General features: G+C 46.8%; 1 protein-coding gene across 3 annotated transcripts in view; it reads left to right on the forward strand.

The window, feature by feature from the left end:
* Positions 1-24609, forward strand: part of hgfac (HGF activator) — a 91815-nt gene extending 67206 nt beyond the window's left edge. For 2 of the 3 annotated variants that reach the window (XM_078561206.1, XM_078561215.1), the window contains 7 exons: positions 5904-6078; positions 12525-12619; positions 17458-17698; positions 18775-18914; positions 19028-19168; positions 23316-23464; positions 24213-24609. In XM_078561206.1, the coding sequence (XP_078417332.1) occupies positions 5904-6078; positions 12525-12619; positions 17458-17698; positions 18775-18914; positions 19028-19168; positions 23316-23464; positions 24213-24395 (1124 nt within the window). In that variant the 3' untranslated portion in view covers positions 24396-24609. The remainder of the gene's footprint in view (positions 1-5903; positions 6079-12524; positions 12620-17457; positions 17699-18774; positions 18915-19027; positions 19169-23315; positions 23465-24212) is intronic. The other variant, XM_078561224.1, reaches the window with a different exon arrangement.
* Positions 24610-25318: the final 709 nt, after the last annotated feature.

The raw sequence follows: 25318 nt of genomic DNA on the forward strand, positions 1-25318 counted from the left end.
CTTATTCTGAGATTATGCCCTCTGGTCCGAGACTCTCCCACAAGGGGAAATAACCTCTCAGTAAATACCCTGTCAAGTCCCCTAAGAATCTTATACATTTCAATAAGGTCACCTCTCATTCTTCTAAACTCCAATGAGTACAGGCCCGACCTACTCAACCTCTCCTCATAAGAAAATCCCTTCTTCCCCGGAATTAACCTAGTGGACCTTCTCTGGACTGCCTCCAATGCCAGTATATCTTTCCTTAGATAAGGGGACTAAAATTGTTCACAGTATTCTAGGTGTGGTCTAACTAGTGCCCTGTATAGTTTTAGCAAGACTTCCCTATTTTTATACTCCATTCCCTTTGAAATAAAGGCCAACATTCCATTTGCCTCACCTATTACTTGCTGAACTTGAATGTTAGCTTTTTGGGATTCATGCACAAGGACCCCCAAATCCCTCAGTGCTGCAGCCTTCTGCAGTCTTTTTCCATTTAAATAGTATTCAGCTCCTCTATTCTTCCTGCCAAAGTGCATAACCTCACATTTTCCCACATTATATTCCATCTGCCGCATTTTGGCCTACTCACTCAACCTGTCTATATCCCTCTGTAGACACCTTATGTCATCCTCACCATGTGCCTTGCCACTTATTTTTGTGTCGTCTGTAAACTTGGCGATAGTACTTTCATTTCACTCATCCAAGTCATTAATATATATTGTAAATAATTGTGGCCTCAGCACTGATCCCTGTGGCACTCCCCTAGTTACAGGTTGCCATCCCGAAAATGCACCCTGTGTCCCAACTCTCTGTCATCTATTAGTTAGCCAGTCCTCTATCCATGCGAATGTACTACCCCAACACCATGGGGCTCTTATCTTATCAAGTAATTTTATGTGTGGTACCTTATCGAATACCTTTTGGAAATCCAAATATATTACATCTACTGGTTCTCCTTTATCCATCCTGCTTGTTACCTCCTCCAAGAATTCTAATAAATTTGTCAGGCATGATTTCCCCTTCATGGAGCCATGCTGACCCTGCTTGATTAGATTATGTATTTCTAAATACTCTGCTGTTACATCCTTTATAATAGACTCCAACATTTTCCCATTGACAGATGTTGAGCCAACTGGTCTATAGTTATCTGTTTTTTGTCTCCCTCCCTTTTTGAATAAGGGTGTAATGTTTTCCAATCCTCTGGGACTATCCCAGTCTCTTGGAAGATTACTACCAGTGCATCCACTATCTCTGCAGCTATTTCCTTTAATATCCTAGGATGTAGCCCATCGGATCCAGGTGATCTTGGAATCTTGAAAATCTTGGAACTCCCTCCCTAACAGTACTGTAAGGTGTACCTACACCGCATGGACTGCAGCGGTTCAAGAAGGCAGCTCACCACCACCTCCTCAAGGGCAACTAGGGATGGGCAATAAATGCTGGTCTGGTCAGTGATGCCCCCATCCTGCATAAGAATAAAAAAAGTCTGAAGGAGTGGAAGCAATGGTTATAATCTGAAGTTGTTGAACCCAACATTGAGTCCAGGATGTTGTAAAATGCTGAATTGAAGGAGAAGGGGATGGTCCTTGAGTTTCATTGGAACAGTGCAGGAGGCCGAGGGCAGAGGGGGGTCAGACTGGGAGTGAGGTGTAGAATTAAGAGCTTTATTTTGTCATCCGTTGTCTATTTCCCCGAGCACAGTGACAATAGCCCTGTCGCTGTCACGTCACATTCCTCCCCTGGGAGTGCCAGACTCACTCCGAAGGGTCGTGAGTCCTGCTCAGCTGTAACCAATGAAACCTGCTTTATTTGGATAGGGGGGGGGCGTCGCTTCCCTCCTCCCCCTCGACTCCGAGTGCCCCTCAGCCCTTTCCTGCTTGAATGAGCTGGAAAGTTGGCTGCAGGCGGGACGTCTGCCCCCTCACGCGGGAGGGAAGTCCCGCCTTAGAGAGCTGCTAACCAACCTGATTGGCCGGCGGCTCTCCAGCCCCCACCCCTGCAGCGACAGGAGCTGCAGTGGACTTAAGGTGGGTGTCCGACTTCAGAAGAGGGCTTCTGATGGTTGCAACCCCCCCCTTCTGTCCGAGACGTAACTCTCTTCCTTTCCTGGTTTCCCCCACGGAAGTTCAATCCTCCCACCAGCCTAAAAATTGAGGCTGGACACGGGAAACAGCCCTTAAGTGGTCGATAATTGCAGCGCAGAGAGAGGCTGTGGCTCCTGGTCACATGATGACATCCAGGTACATGGCTCATTTGCATGTTGAGCTTCTTAAAGTGATATTACAACACTCCTTAAGATCTATCCTTGTTGCCTCCTCCAGTGTCTTGAAGCAGCTGCATGACCGAGTTGCTGCCTTGAATTGGGATATGACTTCAGCAGACAAAAATGGGAAGCGAAACAAATATAAAAGAAGAGTTTAAAAACATTGGGGAAATGTGAGGCCTTATTCCCTCCTCATTCAACACTTCAGCTCTGCTTTCCTGCCGCATTCAGTCGTGAATGCACTGGAGGAGGAGGCTCCACAAATATCCTCATCCTCAATGATGGGGGAACCCAGCACATCGGCGCAAAAGATAAGGCTGAAGCATGCACATCAACCTTCAGCCAGAAGTGCCGAGTGGATGATCCATCTCGGCCTTCTTCAGAGGTCCCCAGCATCACAGATGCCAGTCTTCGGCCAATTCGGTTCACTCCATGTGATACTGAGAAATGGTCGAAGGCACTGGGTACTGCAAATGCCCTGACAATGCTCCGAAAATAGTGCTGAAGACTTGTGCTCCAGAACTTGTGGGGATGTTCACTGATGATTGCACTATGTTCAGCACCATTCACCACGGGGTGGGGGCGGGAATAGTGCGGGCGCCGATGTCACCGTGGGCTGTGGTGAGCGCTTCCACTGAGCTCCCTGAAGGCAGACAGATACCTCAGGGAGCTGCAGACCTCCAAATAATAAAAGAAAGCACAAAAATGCTGCAAAAATAAAAAATCCATTCAGCACAATGAAGCACCTGAAATGCTGTCCCCAGATATTTCTTTTTATTTTATTTCCTAACGGAGATTTCATCTCACCCTTGGATGAGGTTTCATCAAAAGTGTCAAGGCCGTCTGGCCGATTGGCCCATCCACCAACTGTAAGGTTGGATGGGCCACGAAAAATTGCTGACACTTGTGCCATTAAAATGGGCTTAATTGCCCGCTTAATTGTCGGTGGGCGGGGTCCTGATGGCATCCCAGAGTCTTAAAGGAAGTGGCAGCGGAGATAGTGGATGCATTGGCTATAATATTCCAAAACTCCCTGGATTCTGGAAAGGTTCCAGTGGATTGGAAAAATGCTAATATAATGCCCTTATTCAAAAAGGGGAGGAGGCAGAAAGTAGGAAACTATAGACCAGTTAGTTTAACGTCTGTCATTGGGAAATTGTTGGAATCCATTATTAATGAAGTAGCAATGGGGCATTTGGAAAGTCAAAATGCAATCCATCAGAGTCAGCATGGCTTTATGAAGAGTAAATTGTATTTGACTAATTTGCTAGAGTTCTTTGAAGATGTGACAAGCAAAGTGGATAATGGGGATCCTGTAAGATGTAAGATCTGAACTTCCAGAAGGCCTTTGATCAGGTGCCGCACAAAAGATTAATACACAAGATAAGATCACACGGGGTTAGGGGTAATATATCATTTTGGATAGAGGATTAGCTAACCAACAGAAAGCAGAGAGTCGGAAAAAATGGGTCTTTTTTTGGATGGCAAACTGTAACTAGTGGGGTGCCACAGGGTTCGGTCCTTGGGCCCCAACTATTTACAATCTATATTAATGACTTGGATTCAGGGATAGAAGGTACTATAGCTAAATTTGCAGATGACACCAAAATAGGTGGGAAAGTAAGTTGCAATGAAGAAATAAGAAATTTACAAATGGATATGGACAGGTTAGGTAAATGGGCCAAAATGTGGCAGATGGAGTTTAACGTGGATAAGTGTGAGTTATCCATTTTGGTCGGAAGAATAAAAAGGCGACTTATTATTTAAATGGAGAGAAACTTCAGAATGCTTCAGTGCAGAGGGATCTGGGTGTCCTCGTGCATGAATCGCTGAAAGCTAGTATGCAGGTACAGCAGGTAATAAGGAAGGCAAATGGAATTTTGGCATTTATTGCTAAAGGAATAGAGTATAAAAATAGGGAAGTGTTGTTGCAACTGTACAAGGCATTGATGAGACTGCGCCTGAGGTACTGTGCACAGTTTTGGTCCCCTTACTTGAGGAAGGATGTAGTTGCATTGGAAGCGGTTCAGAGGAGGTTCACTTGATTGATTCCAGAGATGCGGGGCTTGTCTTATGAGGAGAGATTGAGCAGTTTAGGCCTATACTCACTAGAGTTTAGAAGGATGAGAGGAGATCTCATTGAGGTATATAAGATGCTAAAGGGGATAGACAAAGTAGACGTGGAGCGGATGTTTCCCCTTCTGGAGCATTCTAGAATGAGAGGCCATAGTTTTAGGCTAAGGGGTGGTAGATTTAAATCATAGATGAGGAGGAATTACTTTTCTCAAAGGGTCATGAATCTGTGGAATTCACTACCTCGGAGCGCAGTGGATGCCGGGACGCTGAATAAATTTAAGGAGGAGATAGACAGATTTTTAATTAGTAACGGGTTCAAAGGTTACGGGGAGAGGGCGGGAAATTGGAGTTGAGGCCGAAATGAGATCAGCCATGATTGTATTGAATGGCGGGGCAGGCTCGAGGGGCTGAATTGCCTGCTCCTGCTCCTAGTTCTTATGTTCTGACTGCCGCGCGTGCCTGCCGAGTGAAATATCACACAGGTGCGCGATGATGTCGGAACGCTAGCCCAACATCATCTCATGCGATTTTGCGCCTGTTTGGGCTTCCTAGTTCATGTTATCTTTTCTCCTGATTGACAATGATTTGGTAATTAGTCTGACCCATATTTTTCATTGCAAGGTTAACCCATGTTATACAGATCCATCACTCCCGGGCTGTTCAATTATTTATACTTGCTCTGGTACCAGGAGGTTTTTTTGTACAATTTCCTGAGCCTCAATTGGCTAAGTTGTCAACAATGGTTATATGCAAAGCAGAATCTTGTGGAGGTGATGGGGTCTCGGCTGCTAGCTGCAGGCCTGGTGAGAGTCCCTCGTTACCTCTTTTCAGGAAGGCCTGCCTTATCCCGTCCCACTCTGGCACTTGACAGGCCAGCAGCCGGCCTTCCCCCCAGCAGAGGCCCTGCCCACCGAGAGCTGCCGGCCAATCAGAGGCTGACAGCTCTATTGAACAGCAGCGCCACCAGGGAGGTGGTGGCTGCTGCCGGTATGACACCCACCCGAGGCCTAGGATCAACCCTGGCAAGAGTGGGGTCGTGGGTTGGGGGTTGCGGGTTGGCAGCAAGAGCAGAGGGTGGGGGCGGGCGCGGTTCTCAGCAGATTCATCCCTTCCTGATGCTGGGTGCTGAGTGCCTTTGAATGAGAGACGCCCACTGCAACACATCCACGCCCCCCCACCCCCAGGAGCCTGAAATACCCTGACGGGGCTTAATTGTTGTCTTCCCTGCATGGCAAGCCGTCCACCCACGGCTTGGTTAATAACAGCAATGGGCAGGATGAGGCCCATAAGTGGACATTAATTGGCCACCCAAGGGCCTCAACTGGCGGCAGAACAGAAAGGCCATCCATGGGCCTTCCCACAATGGACTTAATCGGGGTGGAGGTGGGAAGAGGGCGGGGTCTTACCCGTCACACTCCCCACCAATTAAATGTTTCCCCCCCGCCACTACCAAACTTGTTACGAGGCGGGGCACAAGATTCAGTCCGAAACCTTTGTTACACAACCATTGGCTCCAGTGCCATCGATAAAGCATTACCCAATTTTAAACGCAATAACCTAACAGATATTTGTTTTCATCTAGATACGAAGGCTACCTGTTATGAAGATAATGGGATGTCTTATAAAGGTACCAAGGATGAGAGTTCCTCTGGTATCGAATGCATGCCTTGGAACGAGGACTTCTTGCGAGATCGGTTAAACATCAGTAGTTTGGAAGAAGCTCTCCAGCTGGGCCTGGGCAACCACTCCTATTGCAGGTAGGAAGCAAAGGTGGGATGAATAGTCATTTTCAAAAGGAAATTATGGACATGCATATGAACAAACGAATTAGGAGCGGGAGTAGGCCACTCGGCCCCTCAAGCTTGCTCCTCCATTCAATAAAATCGCGGCTGATCTCACCTTAACCTCAACTCCACATTCCTGTCCATCCCCGATAACCTGTCACCCCCTTGCTTATCCAGAAACTATCTCGCTCTGCCTCAAAAATATTTAAAGACTCTGCCTCAACCATCTTTTGAGGAGGAGAATTCCAAAGTCTCACATCCCTCTGAGAGAAAAAAATTTCTCCTCACCTCTGTCTTAAATGGGTGACCCCTTATTTTTAAACAGTGACCCCGAGTTCTAGATTCTCCCACAAGGGGAAACATCTTCTCCACATCCACCCTGTCAAGACCCCTCAGGATCTGATATGTTTAAATCAAGTCACCTCTTACTTGTCTAAACTCCAGCAGATACAAGCCTAGTGTCCAACCTTTCCTCATAAGGCAACCCGCCCATTCCGGGTATTAATCTGGTAAATCTTCTCTGAACTGCTCCTAATGCATTTACATCTTTCCTTAAATAAGGAGACCAATACTGTACACAGTACTCTAGATGTGGTCTCATCAGTGCCCAGTATAACTGAAGCATAACCTCCCAATGTTTGTATTCAATTCCCCTCACAATAAACGATAACATTCTATTAGCTTTCCTAACTACTTGCTGTACCTGCATACTAGATTGGATAAATACTTGAAGGGAAAACATTTGCCAGACTATGGAGAAAGAGTAGGGGAATAGGGCTGGCTTTTTCAAAGATTCAACACATGTACAATGATCTCAATGGCCTTCTTCCGTGTATTCTTTGGTTCTATAGTTAATTCAGTGTAGGTACAGTGGAACAGGATCATCAATGTTAGAAGAGAGAGAGAGGTCGACACAGGAACAGAAGAATTAGAAGCAGGAGGTGGCCATTCAGCCCCTCGAGCCTGCTCACCCATTCGAGAAGACCATGGCTTTTACTTCTGTTCCCCTTGCAATAAATGCTAACATTCCATTTGCCTTCCTAATGACTGGCTGCGCCTGCATACTAACTTTTTGTGATTCATGTACCAGGGCACCAGACCCTGGAGTCTCTCACCATTTAAATGACATATTGCTTTTCTATTCTCCTTGTCAAAGTGGACAGGTTCAAATTTTCCCACATTATACTTCATCGCTCAAATTTTTGCCTACCCACTTAGCCTGTCTCAATCCCTTTGTAGACTCTTTATGTCCTCTTCACAACTTCCTTTCTTACCTATCTCTGTGTCATCGGTGAATTTAGCTACCATACGTTCGGCCCCTTCTTTCAAGCCGTTAATCGTTGAGGCCCTAGCACTGACCCCTGTGGCGCTCCACTGGTTACACTTTGCCAGACTACGTGGCTGACAAGAGAAGGTAAAGATTGCACTTGATCAAAGGGAGTGGCTTATAAGGATTCCAGAAAAAAGTGGGAAGCCTGAGGATTGGGAGCTATTTAGAACCCAACAATGGAGGATCAAGAAACTCATTAAGAAAGGGAAAAGAGAATATGAATGCAAGCTAATGAGGAACGTAAAGGAGGACTGTAAAAGCTTTGTTAGGTACCTGAGAAGGAGGGATTAGAAATGCGGGTCCATTACAGGTGAAAAGAAGATAATTTAAAATGAGGAAACAGGGAAATGGCGGAGGAACTAAACAGTACTTTACGTCTGTCTTCATGAAAGAAGATACAGAAAATCTCCCAGATACACTCGGCAACCAAGGGGCTTGTGAAACTGAGGTACTGAAAGCCATTAGTATTAGTAAAGAGATAGGACTTGAAAAGTTAACTGGACTAAAGGTTGATAAATCCCCTGGACCAGATGAGCTTCATCCCAGGGTGTTGAAGGAGGTGGTTAGAGAGATAGTGGATGCATTGGTAGTAACCTTTCAAAATTCTATGGGCAGAATCTTCTGGCTGACGCGTGGGTGGCGGAGTCTGCACACCAGCGCTTAAAATATCACGCGCTGACGTTGTGTGACCGTCCCGATGTCAGCGCGCAGCATCGCGATATTTAGGTCGGCCGGCGCACTATGCAGTGGGACGCGCACCCGCCATTAATTAAAGGCCTCGTTAAGGCCCTTAACTCGTCAATTGACGCCGATTTTGAGGGGCCCGTGCGAACTTCTGGTGGGATGAGGTTTGATTTCGGCTTTAAAATAGTTTAATAAAGTTTTTGTTATTAACATGTCCCATCTCGTGTGACATTGTCACATGAGGGGGACATGTTAATGACTTTTTTATTTTTCTATTTTGAAACTTTGAAAACCTTTCAGCGATCTCCCTGAGGCAGCACTTAGCCTCAGGGAGATGTGCGCTCTTTCGCGCGCATGCGCGGAAGAGCACACTCTCGCATTTGGGGAACCCCCCCCTGCACAGGAAGCGCATAGCACTTCCCGTTGGGCGTCACGCTGGGCGGGCCTTAATTGGTCCGCCCACTTAAAATGAAGGTGGGGCCCATTTCGGCAGCGGTGATTGGCTGCCCGCCCGCTGCCGAGCTGGTCGGGCCCGCCCGCCCGTCAAGGGCAAAATTCAGCCCTGTAGATCCTGGAAAGGTTCCTGTGGACTGGAAAGTAGTGAATGTAACCCCACTATTTAAGAAGGGAGGAAGAGGGAGAATGGAAAACTACAGACCTGTTAGTCTGAAGTCAGTACTGGAGAAAATGTTGAAAAGTTGTGTTCCATGGAGAAGATGGCATCTGTGACCTCATGGATATGTTTGTTGGTGGCAGATTGTGAAATCCCACAGAGGTCACCTGTGGAGCCCTGAAAGGAGCAACTGGCATAGAAATTGAGCACCGCAGTCACTTTCACAGCTATTGGCAGTGAATGCCCTCCATGTCCCCCTCGCACCAAGTCCTGCAGTAAATAGCAGATGTGAGCCACCAGGTCCCTAGACATGTGCAGTCATCGGCGACACTGGTTCTCAGTCATCTGCAGGAATGGCAGGCAGTATCTGTAGACCTGGATGTCGCTAGGTGCCGACCAGCCAAGGCTCACTGTCGCTCCTGGGCAGTGTGTGTGGGAGCCCCTGCTGCCCCTTCTTCATGAGGTTGCTGCTCCTGCCTTTGCACAGCCAGGAGCCTCAGTCGCTCTCTCCTCAGTCTTCTATGGTCTCTGTCGGCCATCAGGCATACAGCCAGGTCACCAGGATCCATGACCCTGACGTGGTCCTCCTGCAGCATGAAAGAGAGAGAGACATGGTCATCATGGCTGTGCTTAACACCTTTCCTGGCCCTTTAATGCTTCCTGGAGAGTGCTGGTCACCCCTCGGATGGCCAGAGATGAGTGCGCTACATGGCCGCCCGGCCAACCTGTGACATGGGGGACACTGGTCCAAACCAGGATGCTGAGCTTGCAAGGGGCTGTGAGCACGTCCAGCAGTGACTGCTACGTGGCCAGCATTGGCGAGGAGATTGTACAACGTGTGCAGTCAAACTGCTCCACGGTTCAATAAAGTGGTGGCAGACTCGAAGTCTGTGCCGGGGTCGGGGGCGGGGTGGGTGGGGGGGGGGGTGGTGTGTGGGGTGGTAAGGTATGGAGCACTTGGTGGCCCTTTGGTACCTCCGTGTTGCTTGCATGAGCAGGCAGCCTAGAAGCCTGACCCCAATCATATCACTGTGGCTGCGCCTGATCTGTATTAGCTGCAGAGGGATGGTCAGTTTATACAGGTGTCCCTAATGCATGGCCACTTCCCTCGCTTACCCTGACACCCACCTTGATTGCCTGTGTGTGGGATACAGTGCCAGGGCAGCGCTTGACCTCCACCCCCTCAGCAGTCACCTCCGAGGCTGGCCAGCACTTGCCCCCACCCCCCAGTGCAAAGAGACAAGAGGGGAAAGAGTTCAATAATCACTTAGGCAGATGCAGAATAATTATGGAAAACCAGCATGGATTCATTAAGGGAAAATCAGATTTAATTTGCTGCAGTTTTTTGAGGAGGTAACAGAGAAGGCTGATAAGGGCTGTTGATGTGGTATATATGGATTTTCAAAAGACACTTGATACAGTGCTACACAACAGACTTGTGAGAAAAATTCTAGCTCATGGAATAAAAGGGAAAGTAGGCACTTAGATAATGAATTGGCTGAGTGACAGGAAACAGAGTGTAGCGAACGGTGCTGAACATTGTGCAATCATCAGCGAACTTCCCCACTTCTGACCTTATGACGGAAGAAAGGTCATTGATGAAGCAACTGAAGATGGTTGGGCTGAGGATATTACCCTGGTCAATGGTAGCCCCCAGGAACTCCTGGAACTGAGATGACCACAACCATCTTGCTTTGTGCTAGGTATGAGGATAGATTGGAGAGGTTGGATAAAGCAGCTGAGAGGAGACTTGATTGAGGTATTCAAGATCCCGAGGGATATGGACAGGGTAAATAGTGGGAAACTGTTCCCACTCAAGAGAACATTGAGAACTAGAGAGCACAGAATCAAAATAACTGGCAAAAGGAGTAAAAGTTATGTGAGGAAAAATGTTTTCACTCAGAGGGTGGTTAGAGTCTGGAACGAACTTCCTGAAAAGATGATGGAGTTAGGTTCGATTGAGGTATTCAAAAGAATTGCTGAAAAGAAAAAATTTGCAAGGTTACAGGGCTAAGGCAGGGGAGTAGGACTAGGTAGAATGCTCTTTCAGAGCAGACTCAATGGGCCCAATGGCCACCTTCTGCAGTGTAAGGTTCTGTGATACTATGATTCTGTGATAATCCCTGGGATGGCGGGTTTGTCTTATTGAGGAGAGATTGGGGAAACTGGGCCTGTATTCTCTAGAGTTTCGAAGAATGAGAGGTGATCTCATGGAAACTTATGAAATACTTACAAGGTATGACAGGGTAGATGTGGATAGGATGTTTCCCCTGGCTGGTGAGTCTAGAACCAGGGGACACAGTCTCAGCGTGAGGTACAGGCCATTTAGGACTGAGATAAGAGGAATTCCTTCACTTAAAGGGTGAATCTTTGGAATTCTCTACCCCAGAGGGCTATGGAAGCTCAATCGTTGAGCATATTCAATGCAGAAATCGATGGATTTCTGGAGACTAATGACATCAAGGGATATGGAGATAGCGAAGGAAAGTGCTGTTGAGGTAGATGATCAGCCATGATCTAATTGAATGGCAGAGCAGGCTCAACAGGCTGAATGTCCTACTCCTGTTCCAATGTTCCTAACCCATTTATCCCTACTCTCTGCTTCCTGTTCACTAACCAATCCTCTATCCGTGCTAATATGTTAAATTCTACATCATGAGCTCTTATTTTGTGAAGTCACCTTTGATGTGGGACTTTACCGAATGCCTTTTGGAAACCTAAGTACGCTACATCTACAGGTTCCCCTTAATCCACCTTGCTTATTACTTCCTCAAAGAACCCTAATAAATTGGTGAAACATGATTTCCCTTTCATAAAACCATGTTGACTCTGTCTGATTGTATTGTCGGCAGGTTAATGTTTTGAGCAGACCTTAGTCAGAATTCTGCTGTCAACAGGTTAACAACTCCAGCCAAACATGGGACAAAGCAAATGTTTTAAGCAACGTGCCATATGAGCCGATTTAACCCATCACCTTTTGGATGGACTGATTCAACCAGTCACCCACTCAGGTGAACCTAAACGTTCCCATGTCATTATTCGAAAAGAGCAGGGGAATTTGCCTTGGCCAATACTTACCTCTCAACCAATATGTCTAAAAACACTTCATTTAATCTTTATTAATTTGCTGTTCATTGGATCTTGTTGTGCATAAATTGGCTGCCTTGGTCCCTATGTTATAAAAGGGACTTCTCTTCAAAAGTACTTCACGGTCTGTAAAGCGCTTTGAGATGGTGAAAGGCACTCTGTATATGTGACCCTTCTTTCCTCCCTTCCATCCACCATCTTGTGCATTTCATGTACAACTTGCTTTGTTGATAAGTTAATCACACACTATAAGAAATAGGAACAGGAGTAGGCCATTCGGCCCCTCGAGCCTGCTCCACCATTCAATAAGATCATGGCTGATCATCTTGTGTTTCGATTTCCACATTCCCATCTAACCTCAATAACCTTTGATTCCCTTGCCTAACAAGAATCTATCTATGTCCACCTTAAAAATATTCAATGACCCCGCCTCCACCACCTTCTGAGGCAGAGAATTCCAAAGTCGCACAACCCTCTGGGAGAAAAAATCTCTCCCCATCTCTGTCCTAAAAGGGCGACCCCTAATTTTAAAACAGTGCCCCCTAGTTCTGGACTCACCCACAAGAGGAGACATCCTTTCGATGTCCACCTTGTTAAGGCCGTTCAGGATCTTGTACACTTCAATCAAATCAACCCTCACTCTTCTAAACTCCAGTGGAAACAAGATATAGAAAGGTAGAATCATTATCCAATTATCTGTTGCAGAAACCCAGATAGTGATGAAAAGCCCTGGTGTTACATAATGTTAGACCACCATGTGTCCTGGGAGCACTGCAATGTTGCAAAGTGTGGTACAGTAAGTGAGTATCCCAGCATTTTCATATTACTTTACAATATTATTATTGTGTGTAAGTTTATGCAAGCTCATGTCATTGTCCGTTCCTCAATATTATGCTAAAGTGTCAATTCTTCTCCAATTTCACCAAAACCGACGTCAGTCTGCTCTCACAGATGGATGTACAAGATTCAACAATGCTGTTTGAAGAGCAGGTTCAGTTCTCCCCTGGGGCCTGGCCAATATGTATCCCTCAATGAACATCACCAAAGGCAGAACAATTCCCCATGAGCTCACTGTGGTTGGGAATTTATTACAGATCATAAGACAAGTTGGGATAAAAATTCTCTTTGGAACAGTTAGTCACAAGCTTTGAAAGTCCTCAACTCTACGGTCTCTCCATTAAAACATGAGGTCATAGAATGGTTACAGAAGGGGAGATGATTCGGCTTGTCGTGTCTGTGCCAGGTCTCTGGAAGAGCAGCTCACTAGTCCCACTTCCCACCTTTTCCACGTAGATCTGTAGATTCTTTCTCTCCAGACAGTTATCCAATTATCTTTTGAAGCCCTTGTTTCAATCTGCTCCCACCAGGCCCTCAGGCAGTGCATTCCTTGACTTCAAGGTAGCATTTGACCAAGTGTGGCATCAAGAAGTCCTAGCAAAACTGGATTCAATGGGAATCAGGGAGAAAACTCTTCCCTGGTTGGAGTCATACATAGCACAAAGGAAGATGGTTGTGGTTGTTGGAGGTCAGTCATCTCAGCTCCAGGACATCACTGCACGAGTTCCTGAGGTTAGTGTCCTTGGCCCAACCATCTTCAGCTGCTTCATCTATGACCTTCCTTCCAGCATAAAGGCAGAAGTGGGGATGTTTGCTGATAATTGCACAATGTTCAGCATCATTCACGACTCCTCAGATACTGAATCAGTCCATGTCTAAATGCAGCAAGACCTGGACAATATCCAGGCTTGGGCTGACAAGTGGCAAGTAACATTCACATCACACAAGTGCCAGGCAATGATCATCTCCAACAAGAGAAACTCTAACCCTCGCCCTTTGACATTCAATGGAATTACCACCATTATAACCCCCACTAACAACATCCTGGGAGTTACCATTGACCAGAAACTGAACTGGACTAGCCACATAAATACTGTGGCTACAAGAGCAGGTCAGAGGCTAGTAATTCACCTCCTGACTCCCCAAAGCCTGTCCACCATCTACAAGGCACAAGTCAGGAGTGTGATGGAATACTCCCCACTTGCCTGGATGAGTGCAGCTCCCACAACACTCAAGAAGCTCGACATCGCCCAGGACAAATGAAAGAATGAAAGTCACCATAATCCCAGAGGGCCATAGGCTGCTCTCTCATTAGAGAGAGACAACTAGTGGTGAGTTTAACCTGAGGGTCAACGCAGCTCAGGTGAGGGGAGAAGTTGAGAGGGCATGGATGACCTCAGCCGGTACGGGAATTGAACCCACACTGTTGGCATCACTGAATCACAGACCAACTGAGCTAACTGACCCATGCCCCCTCCCCCAAACAGCCTGCTTGATTGGCATCCCACCCACAAATATTCACTCCCTCAACCACTGACGCACAGTAGCAGCAGTGTGTACCATCTACAAGATGCACTGCAGGAATTCACCAAGGCTCCTTCCAAACCCACAACCACTGCCATCCAGAAGGACAAGGGCAGCAGACATAGAGGAACACCATCATTTGGAAGTTTCCCTCCAAACCACTCACCATCCTGACTTGGAAATATATCACCGTTCCTTCACTGTTGGTGGGTCAATATCCTGGAACTCCCTCCCTAAAAGCACTGTGGGTTGTAGGGGCTCCCCTTTTCCCTCAGAGACCCTCCCCAAACTCAAGTTCTTGACACCAAATTCACAAGGGTATGGCTTCAACAGAATGACCAGCGAGACAAGTTTCTTCTGATAATTCACAATCGCTTTATTGAACTTCCCACAACCCCACAGTACAAAACCCCAAATTTAAAACAACCTATTCCCAATACTCAACACAAAGTCACCATGACTCGGTTAAAACTTACAAAAATGGAGGCTAAACACCACGTCCTGTCCTGAATCCTTAAGAAAAAACCCTCAGACCAATATCACCAAAATATGGTTGAAACAAGTGATAAGATATCAGCAAAAAACATCAAGTTTTCGCCCCAAACCTTTACAAAACCCTCAGACAATTTGGCTGAAACTTACAATCCTCCACATGGTTGGTCCTCCCGGTGAGAACTGTGAGTCTGTGAGCCAGTTTGATCCTTCCTGACCCTCCTTCCTGACTGCAGCCCAAAACCTTCAGGCCAATATCACCATGATATGGCTGAAAACACACAATCCCCAACACGGCTGGTCCGTCCAGTGTTGACTGTCAGCCTGAGTCGAGGTGACCAAATTTGACCCTTCTCCCAACTGCAGCCCAGATGCTCAGACCTGCTCTGCTTTTATAATAATTTAACTCAGACCTGTCAAAACATATTTCCTGTTGTTCCAATGTCCATTTAATTGATTCCACGCAAAGTCCAGATAAATGTCATCAGCTCCTGCTGGTTGAAACATGGATGATGTATCCAGACGAATATTAATTCTCATTGTTTGAGCAATTCTCCTGCTGTTTGAGGTGGTACAGTAACAGCGCCTGGCTCCAAATTTAATGAGGGTTTGAATGACCCTGTTCCAGTACTATTGTCTGTGGTGGTTGAATAATTCCTTGAGTGTATTGTATTGATGATATGTCCTTTGTACCATTGTATTGGGTAATCAGACTTCTTGATTGCGTTATTCAATGTCCAAACCCTTTTTGATGAGTCACTGTGTTTTCACTAAATGTTTGAATTAACCCCTTGTTGCCCAGCCCTGCACTGCTGGCTGCAGCTTATCATTTTGAAATTTATAGTTCCAGTCATGAGGTCAAAACATGTCCACGGGTTTGAAATGATGTTCCATAAATTTCCCAGTTGGAGGGGATTTCAATCCTACTGGGAATACTTTCAGAACATGGACTGCAATGTTTCAAAAAGGCAGCTCACCACCACTTCCTCAAGGGCAATTAGGGATGGGTAATAAATGCTGGCCCAGCCAGTGAAGCCCACATCCCATAAACAAATAAAAAAAACTATAGATCCTGATCACTCACTGTATAGAATAGTTTTTCCTCATGTCGCTATTGCTTCTTTTGCCCATCACCTTAAACCTATGTCTTCTGGTTCTCAATCCTTCCTCCCTACCTACTCTGTCCAGAACCTTCATCATTTTGAATACCTCTACCAAATCTCCACTTACTGTTCTTTAACATAACTTCCTTGCTTTTGTTCTCTTGTCCACTTATCAACCCTTAATTCTTCATTTATTCATGGAATGGGGCCATCACTGACTGATTTATTGCCCATCCCTAATTGCCCTTGAGAAGGTGGTGGTGAGCTGCCTTCTTGAGCTGCTGCAGTCCATGTGGTGTAGGTACACCCACAGTGCTGTTAGGGAGGGAGTCCCAGGATTTTGACCCAGTGACATTCCATGTCCTTTTGAAGTTCTACACCATTCTCCTCAATTCCACCTTCCCACTCTATTCCCATATCCCTTGATAAGCACATACAAAATAGGAGCAGGATCATGCCATTTGGTTCTTAAAGTGAAAATCCACTCTGGAGGATTTTACAGAGCTCCACTGGCATATTTGAAGGTGGGAGGGCTCATAAAATGCTGCTCGTGACCTTCCCCGTTGCTTTCCCAGCCATCCCCGACCTGGATCCAAATTCACGGAAGGCGCTGGAGGCATCAGCCAGACTCTCTGCCCTTGGGCCTTTTGAAGCCCTTAACTGACCAGTTAATGGACACATAGGTCCCTCATCCTGCTACTGTTTTACTTGTGGCAGGGAGAGGCCCAAGCCAGGTGGGTAGCCCAGCAGCTTTTACTGGACGAGCTAGTGTCGGGCATGAGGGCTGAGAACCTTCTTTGGGGGGTCCCCTGTGCCCAGCAGAGACATCCCTATCCCTCCCAAGGTCATACTCCCCCTTTACTCTCCCCCCCACCTTGGCCTCTCAAATCCGGCTCCCAAACCCCTCCACTGCCTTGCCGGGCCTTACCAGCTAGGCCCTGCTGATACCCTGGACCTACCTTCATTCTGGTCTCCATAACCTCCTCTCGTTCAGGGACTGGCTGCTGTCCCAGCAGTGGCCACTGCTTGAACCTGGTGCTGCTGCGGCTACAGAGCTGTCGGCCAATCTGATTGGCTGGCATCTCTCCTAAGGTGAGACTTTCTCCAGGACTGGAGCAGAAGTCTCGCCCTGAGCCAATTAACGCCCCACGGAGTGTCAAGTGGCCGCAGGGGTGCTGACGTTTTGGTGGGCTGGTTCCCTAGTGACTTTCTAGTCAAGGGGTGGGAATACAGTGGCCAACAAAATCCAGCCTTGAGCATATAATCCAGTCTGACACTCAGTGCAGTCCTGAAGGAGTGCTCCATTGTTAGAGGTGCTGTCTTTCTGATAAGATGTTGAACCTGTCCTCTCAGGTAGCCTAAAATATTCCAGAGACACAATTTTGAAAGAAGAGTAGGGAATTCTCCCTGGTGTCCTGGCCAACATTCACCCCTCAACCAACATCAGTAAAAAAATGGATTATCTTGTCAATGGCATTTTGTTGCTTGCAGGATCCTGCTGTGTGAAAATTGGCTGCTGCATTTTCCAACTTCCAATAGTGACTACGCCTCATTGGCTGTAAATCACTTTGGGACACCCTGAGGTTGTGAAAGGTGCTATATAAATGCAAATTCTTTTTAGTGTCGCCTTGAGAGCACAAATTGATGGTGGGTTTGGTTCTGCTCATTGTCCTATCTTTCAGATGTATGGCCGAGGAAAGTTACTCCTATTGCAAGGTTTACGGCATTGACAGTTCCTCAAAAATCGCCCTCGTGTGGGAAACGTGCCAAAAAGGGCCCAAGACCAAGGATTGTTGGGGGTTCCTCAGCCATGCCTGGCTCTCAGCCCTGGCTAGCAGCCATATACATTGGGAGGAACTTCTGTGCTGGATCTCTAATAGTTTCTTGTTGGGTTGTCTCTGCTGCCCATTGCTTCACTCACAGGTAACTATAGACTATTGGACTAGTAATCCAGGGACCCAGGTTAATGCCCTGGGGACATAGGGGGTTCAAATCCCACATGGGGGAATTTAGATTCAATTAACAAACCCATCTGGTTCACCAATGCCCTTTAGGGAAGGAAATCTGCCGTCCTTACCTGCTCTGGCCTATGTGTGACTCCAGACCCAAAGCAGTGTGGTTGACTCTTAACTGTCCGCTGAAATGCCACTTGATTCAAGGGCAATTAGGGGTGGGCAACAAATGATGGCCTTGCCAAAGACGCCCACATCCCATGAAAGAATTAAAAAAACAAACTGAGCAACCAATTCCTGGAGTTGTTAAGGCAAGTTATGAATCTATTAACTGAGTTGACAGATTTATGTTGGGTCAGGTTATCATGGGGTGGCAGGGGGCGGGTGGTGGGGTTGGGGGTGGGGGGGGGTGGGGGGGGGGCGGTGGTGTTGGTGGGGGGTGTCAGTGTCCAGCCAACCAAGTGGCAGAAGAGGCTGAGTGGCCAACTCCTGTTCCTAGATCCTCCAGTAGCTCCCCCGTCAAACTGGGAGTGTCCTTGCTCCAGTGGGAAGCTCCAGTTGGTAAGGGAATATGGGTTTCTGCCAACTCCCAATTTCCTGGATCTCTGGAAAGCCAAAGAAATGGCACACCGCCTCCCCGCCCCCCACCCCCCCACCCCCAACTTGATTCTCTCAATTGCGTGGACATGTGGGGATTCCAGGAGGATTTTGTTGCAACGTGAGGTTCCCGCCTCATTGTGCTCCATATTCATTCGGGACTTGGTTTCTCCCTAAATGAATCGATGGTAGCATGTTCCACATTCATACCACCCTCTGAAGGCTAACTACCCCTTCATCTCGTATGAAGCACTTAAGGGGTGTTCTTGGCATTTCCAGGTATGATACGCAAACACAGCTTTTTTTGGAGGGCAGGTGTGTTTCTTTCCAATTGCCCTTTCCTGGATGACTTCTACCAGGAAGTTTTGTAGATTTGTTAAAGAATTATTTTGTTTCTCATCACCGCGTTGCCACGGTGAAATCTGACCGGTATTCTCTTTTTCCTTTAAGTCCACTGAGGTCATCCATCAGAGTTGTGTTCGGCCAGCATTATTTTAATAAAACGAGTAAGCATACTCAGGAGTTTGAAATCGAGAAATACATTGTACACAACAAGTACACTATATTTGACGAAACCAGGCATGACATAGGTAAAGCTGCAAATATTCCTCCTATCTCTGTGCAACGGTGAAGTTTCGTTTGAATCACCGGGCGCGTATGCCTTTTTTACGTACCACAAGCTGAATCTCTTTCTATCCCCTAGTCCTTCTAAAGTTGAAGAAGAAAATGAAACACTGTGCAATCAAGACTCGATTTGTTCGACCACTCTGTTTACCGGCCGCAAGCGATTTCTTCCCGGCTGACACCGAGTGCCAAATCTCGGGATGGGGACACACCCACGAAAGTAAGAATCATTAGAGTTCTCAGTCCCATGCTCCTTCTCAAACAGGAAAGTGTGGGAAGTAGTACGGTGGCGGTGGTGGTGGTGGTGGTGGTGGTGGTAGTGATGATGGTGGTGGTGGTGATGGTGGTGGTGGTGATGGTGGTGGTGGTGATGGTGGTGGTGGTGATGGTGGTGGCGGTGGTGGTGGTGGTGGTGGTGGTGGTGGTGGTGGTGGTGGTGGTGATGGTGGTGGTGGTGGTGATGGTGGTGATGGTGGTGGTGGTGGTGGTGATGGTGGTGGTGGTGGTGGTGGTGGTGGTGGTGATGGTGGTGGTGTTGGTGGTGGTGATGGTGGTGGTGGTGGTGGTGGTGGTGATGGTGGTGGTGGTGATGGTGGTGGTGGTGGTGGTGGTGGTAGTGATGGTGGTGGTGGTGGTGGTGGTGGTGGTGATGGTGGTGATGGTGGTGGTGGTGGTGGTGGTGGTGATGGTGGTGGTGGTGGTGGTGGTGGTGGTGGTGATGGTGGTGGTGGTGGTGATGGTGGTGGTGGTGGTGGTGGTGATGGTGGTGATGGTGGTGGTGGTGGTGGTGATGGTGGTGGTGGTGTGCTACAGTTCACTCAGGGAGCCCGAATTGCTGCGGCAACATTCAGTTTGTACATGCATGTTGTGGCCTGGAGCTATGGACGGTGATGGTGGAGGCTCCAACATTTTTTCCATCGCACGTTCCCACTCTCGCTGCCTGCCATTGGCGCACGCTGGAAGGATTTGCGGATTGGCACTCGACCTGTTTGACCGTGTTACGAATGCACCTTCCTTGGGGAAGTCCTATAACAACTATTAAAAGCGACATAGATTAACATTGTGGATGGAGCCCCTCATTGAAACATGCACAGGGGAGCCATCCATGGCTCAGTGGGCAATGAGTCGATATCCCACCCTAGAGATTTGAGCTCGTAGCTCTGGGTGGTCTTGCCAGTGCTACACTGTTAGAATGCTGCACTTTTAGAGATACTGCCCTTTCACTGAGGTCTGCCTGTTCTGGTTCCTTGCATAAGGCAAAGTCCCACAGACAGTAATATGATGCTAATAAGATAACCAATCTTAATTGATTTTGGTTGAGGGCTAAATGTTGGCCAGGACGTTGGAGATAACTCCCCTGCTCATCTTCAAAAAAGTGATATGGATCTATTACGCCCATGGGAGGGATTAATGTCTCATTCGAAAATGCCACCTCTGACAGTGCAGCACTCCACCTGTACTGGACCAGGAGTGCTGGCCTATATTTTTGCGTTCAAGCTGTGGGAGTGGGACTTTAGCCTACAACTTGCTGAGTCTTGGTGAGAGTGCTGCACACTGAGCTATGGTTGACAGTGAAATGGTCATAGATATTGATGGGGTCCTGCTGCTGGCAAAATAGATTGTGGGACTTGCCAACTAAAATGTTATTGTTCAGAAAGCCTTTGGAGACAAATACAAGCCTTTGTTTTACTCTGGGAAACAGAGTAAGACAGATTTTTCTGTCACAACAATGTACATCATGGCAAGACCTGCCCAAGAATTGTGTAAGAGCGCCATGAATGATCAGACAGACATCATCTAAAAGGCAGATTTTTACTGATTGAAAATGTCCACCCCTGTTTACAAGTCAGCTTGTCGCCCCCCCCACCCCCACCCCTCCCCTGTAACACACCCCCTTTCCTCTAGCCCTACAACCCCTAGTGATCCCTGTGATTTTCCAATTCTGCCCTCTTGTGCATATCTGATTTCCTTTGCCTCACCACTAGTGAGTTTTCCTTCAGCTGCCTGGGCCCTAGACTCTGGAATTCCCTCTGTAAATCTCTCAGCTTCCCTACCTCTCCCTCCCCCCTTTAACATGCTCCTTAAAACCTACCGCTTTGATCCACCTTTCCCGATGTGGCTCAGCGTCAATCTTTGGCTGCTCCTGTGAAGCGCCTTGTGACATTTTAATACGAACAAAAGAAACGGGGTCAGGCCTTCGGAGATAAATACAGGCCTTTGTTTTACTCTGGGAAACAGAGCAAGACAGATTTTTCTGTCACAACATTGTACATCATGGCAAGACCTGCATCATGACAGGCCCCTTGAGCCTCCTCCTCCATTCAATAAGATCGTGGCTGATCTGATTGTGGCCTTAACTTCACTTTCCTGCCTGCCCCCTCCATAAGCCTTGACTTCCTTGTCAATCAAAAATCTGTCTAACTCAGCCTTGAATACAAACAATGACCCAGCCTCCATTGCATGCCAGGGAAGAGAATTCCAAACATTGAGAGAAGAAATTCCTCTCCATCTCCATCTTAAATGAGGGATCCCGCCCAGCCCTCCTGACGTTAGTCAGTCTTTGGCCTATGTGTTTCAATGAGATCACCTCTCATTCTTTTAAACCCCAATGAATACAGGCCCAACCTGTTCAACCTTTCCCCAGACAAACCCCTTCATCCCATGAATCAGCCTAGTGAACCCTCCCTCAACTACAAAGGGGAATGTGTAAATACACATTGTTGTTGATTCTGTTACAGACAGGAGAGAGGCAGGCAAATGGTATTTATTTCCTCTCACCACCTGTCCGTAAGCAGAAGGTGTTTTGAATTATTTTTAAAGTTGGCAGAGTCGTGTTTTCCTAAACCCTCAGTTTGTGTGATCCAATTTACTAATAACCCGCAGCAAACTCACTTTAGGATTAATTCAGAAGGTTAGTTTATTTCCCATTCAATCCTGGATGGGAGAGTGGGGGGTGGGGGGGTGGTGGTTGCGGGTGAGGGGGAGAAGTGTTTGTAATGTCTCACTCCACTGCTCGCATGTGCACACACATGCATGCACATGCATGTAAACTCACACAGTAAAGGGGAGGATAGAAAAGGAGTTTTATAATTATGGATGGTAACAGTACAACACAGAAATGAATATTAGTTCACCTGATTTCCAGAGACAGAGTCCAATGTGGGATTCTTTCACATAGGAGTTCACGTTCAGCTGGCTGAAGACTGGAGTTGTAGAATTCGCTTCACAGTTGGTGCTGATACCACAAGATGAAGTCGGTGTACAGTGACTGGGTCGGTTCTGCAGGTGATGGTAGGAAATCTTCCAACAGAAACAGGCTTTGAGGAGCAGGCTGTCATTCTGCTTCTTGGTGGTTCACCAGTTGGATGTTAAACGGCAGAGGTTAAGGATGTAATGCATACAAAAAGGCCAGAGACTTGGGTCATGTGACATGTTGCATTAATGGCTAATTGCAGCTTAACAATCAATTTCTGTGTTTCTGGCCAGAATTCCATTGTTCCTCCTTAGGAGAGAGATACAAAGTGGTTATTAACATCTCTTCCAGTTTAATGAGTTTTGATGTCTCTCTTTGTGATAGTTCAGGTTGGGGAGCCAATTTGTCTGCACCTCCTCTGCTCCAATTGATTACAAGGGGCTTGTAATCAACAAGAGCACCCATGAGGTGTGAGATTCCACAGGCTGAGTGAAGAATTCTTTTGTCCTTGTAACTCCCGGTGGTAGCTCCCAGAACAAAGGGCCAACCCTGTAGTCATGTGACTTGTAGCAGCCATCTTTTGGTTCAGCAAAAAATCCATAAAATAAGATAGCAATAAGCATAAAGTTTTGAACATACAGTGTTGGATTTCTTTTCATGTGGTAGGAACCCAACAATTTGGATACCATGCTGGACTATTTTTCATGCTTAATTTTATAAAAATTACTGAAGTTTGACAGAATGTTTTCAGGGATGAGTTATGAGGAGAGAACAGAATGGAGATTTTTCAAGATGGTGAGAGGTTTTGATAGCGGAGATAGGGAACAAAAAAACGATTCCCCCTGGTGAGCGTGTCGCTAACTAGGGGGTCATAGATTTAGTAACATTGGCAAATGATCTCAGAGGAGATGAGAAAAGATTTCTCATTCACTGAGTTGTTGGGATCTGGAACACCTGACCTGAGAGGTGGGTGGGAGCTGATTCCATAAATAATATTAAAAGGGAGTTGGACAGCTGTCTGAGTTACAGACAAAAGGTGGGAGGTGTTGGGACTCTGTGCAACTGCAATTCAAAGAGCCAGCACTTGCACAACGGGCCGAGGGGCCTCCTTATGCGCTGTAAGTTTCTATTTTACTATGATTCTACTTTCTCTCTTGCTTTATTTCTTTTCCAGATGTGACTGAACATTCGAACACTTTGCAGGAAGCCTCCATCCCCATTGTATCCCAGGCGTTGTGCAGCAGCAATTTTCTCTACGGTAGTGAAGTGACGCCAAATATGGTCTGTGCTGGAGATCTCATAAAGGGTGTTGATGCCTGCCAGGTACTCGATATGCCTTCTACCTGAGGCATCTTGCTAAGCACAAAAAAAAACTGCCAAGTTTAAATCATTTCGATTTCAAAAGTAAAGTGAATTGACTGTGGTACACTTTGACACACAATCCTGAGATCATGATGGGCTGTCACATGAGATTATACCAGGTCACACCAGGTCACGCCAGGTCACACAGGCTCACACTTTTCATTAAGGTAATGCATCATGGGTTATGCATCCAGTCCCTTGATGAGCAGGACATCAGCCTTGGATCAGTGGCTAATACGCTCATCTCTGAGTCAAAAGTCTGTGAGTTCATGCCTCACTGCGGAGACTGTGTGTAGAGTCTGAGTTCAGTGCAGTACTTAGGGAGTGCTGCATTGCCAGAGACCTATCGTTCACATAGTGCGAAAGATCCCAAGGCTATTATTTCAAAGAAGTGTAAGGCAGATCCCCCTGGTGTCCTGGCCAATATTGACCCCATTGATCAGCCAATAAATTACACTGCTCTTTGTGGGACCTTCCAGTGCACAAGTTGGCTGTGTCTGTGACAGTGACTACATTTCAAAAAATACTTCATTGGCTGTGAGGAACTTTGGAACATCCTGAAGTTGTGAAAGGCGCTACATAAATGCGTATCTTTCTTTTCCTTGAACGTCCCATTGGCTGCACTAGGAGAGACCAGCCACTATGTTTATATGTTCTTAGTATTCACAGATGTCTTTTAACCCTTTGTCTCTTGGGCTGATCTATGCAGGGGGACTCTGGAGGTCCGCTGGTGTGCTACAAGGATGACACTGCGTACCTGTATGGTATTATCAGCTGGGGAGACGGCTGCGCTAAGGTTAACAAGCCGGGAGTGTACACAAGGGTCACCGAGTACGTGGAGTGGATCTACAAGAATACCAAACGTAGGCCCAAATACGGCAGGAAATGCTAAACTTGAAGGACGGGAGTTCTTGCTTCACCAAAATGATGAATCCAATCACTACCTTCCTTTTTGTGTGTGTGTAAACAGTGACTTTGGAAGAACCCCCATTGTTCTGTTTTAATTATTCAAATCAGAAGATTGGCGTTGACCGTCTTGGCCCGGAGTCTCTGGGAATTAAAGAATTCAAAATCATTGAAAAAATAAATTGTGTGTTTATTTTCTCCTCCAATTTTATTTTAGTGTTTTCATTTACTGGTTATAAAACTGCTGGAGGTGGTTATAAAGAGATGTTTGACTGGCCTGGGAGGTTGGAGGTGGGAGGTCATGTGATGAAGCCTCCAGGAATATATCCAATCAGAGTTGGCAGCCCTGTGATGGAGGTACATGGTGTGGTAGTGGTGGTGATGGGGGGAGGGAGTGGGGGTGCAGATTAACAAATGGTCCTGAAAGGAGTGTGTCCTGAGGGGTCCCAGCCAAATATGAGGCCTTTGTCAGTGTTAGAGGCTTAATGCAGATGTACAATCACAGTATAAAATCATAGAAAAGTACAACATGAAAGAAAGCCACTTCGTCCATTTTGAAAAACAATCCAATTAGTAACACTTCCTGCTCTTTCCTCATGTCACTGCAATTTTTTCGAACGCGACTTTGAATCTATCTCCACCACCCTATCAGGCAGTGCATTCCAAATCCTAACCACTTATTGCGCAAAATGGTTTTTCCTCACATCGCCTCTGGTTCTTTCGCCAACCACCTTAAATCTATTCTACTCTGGTTACCAGCCATTGGTAACTGTTTTGAGAAGTGGCTTTGTGCAATGTGGCTTGCCATTGGCTCACATTAGTCATGTGACCTGTGGCAGGTTATCCTTGGTGCACAAAGGCTTGAGGAACCTGGCGTTAGGAGTGTGCGGCTGAAAGCGAGTGGATTTT

The sequence above is a fragment of the Cetorhinus maximus genome, chromosome 2, assembly GCF_964194155.1.
Source record: "Cetorhinus maximus chromosome 2, sCetMax3.hap1.1, whole genome shotgun sequence".
NCBI lineage: Eukaryota > Metazoa > Chordata > Chondrichthyes > Lamniformes > Cetorhinidae > Cetorhinus > Cetorhinus maximus.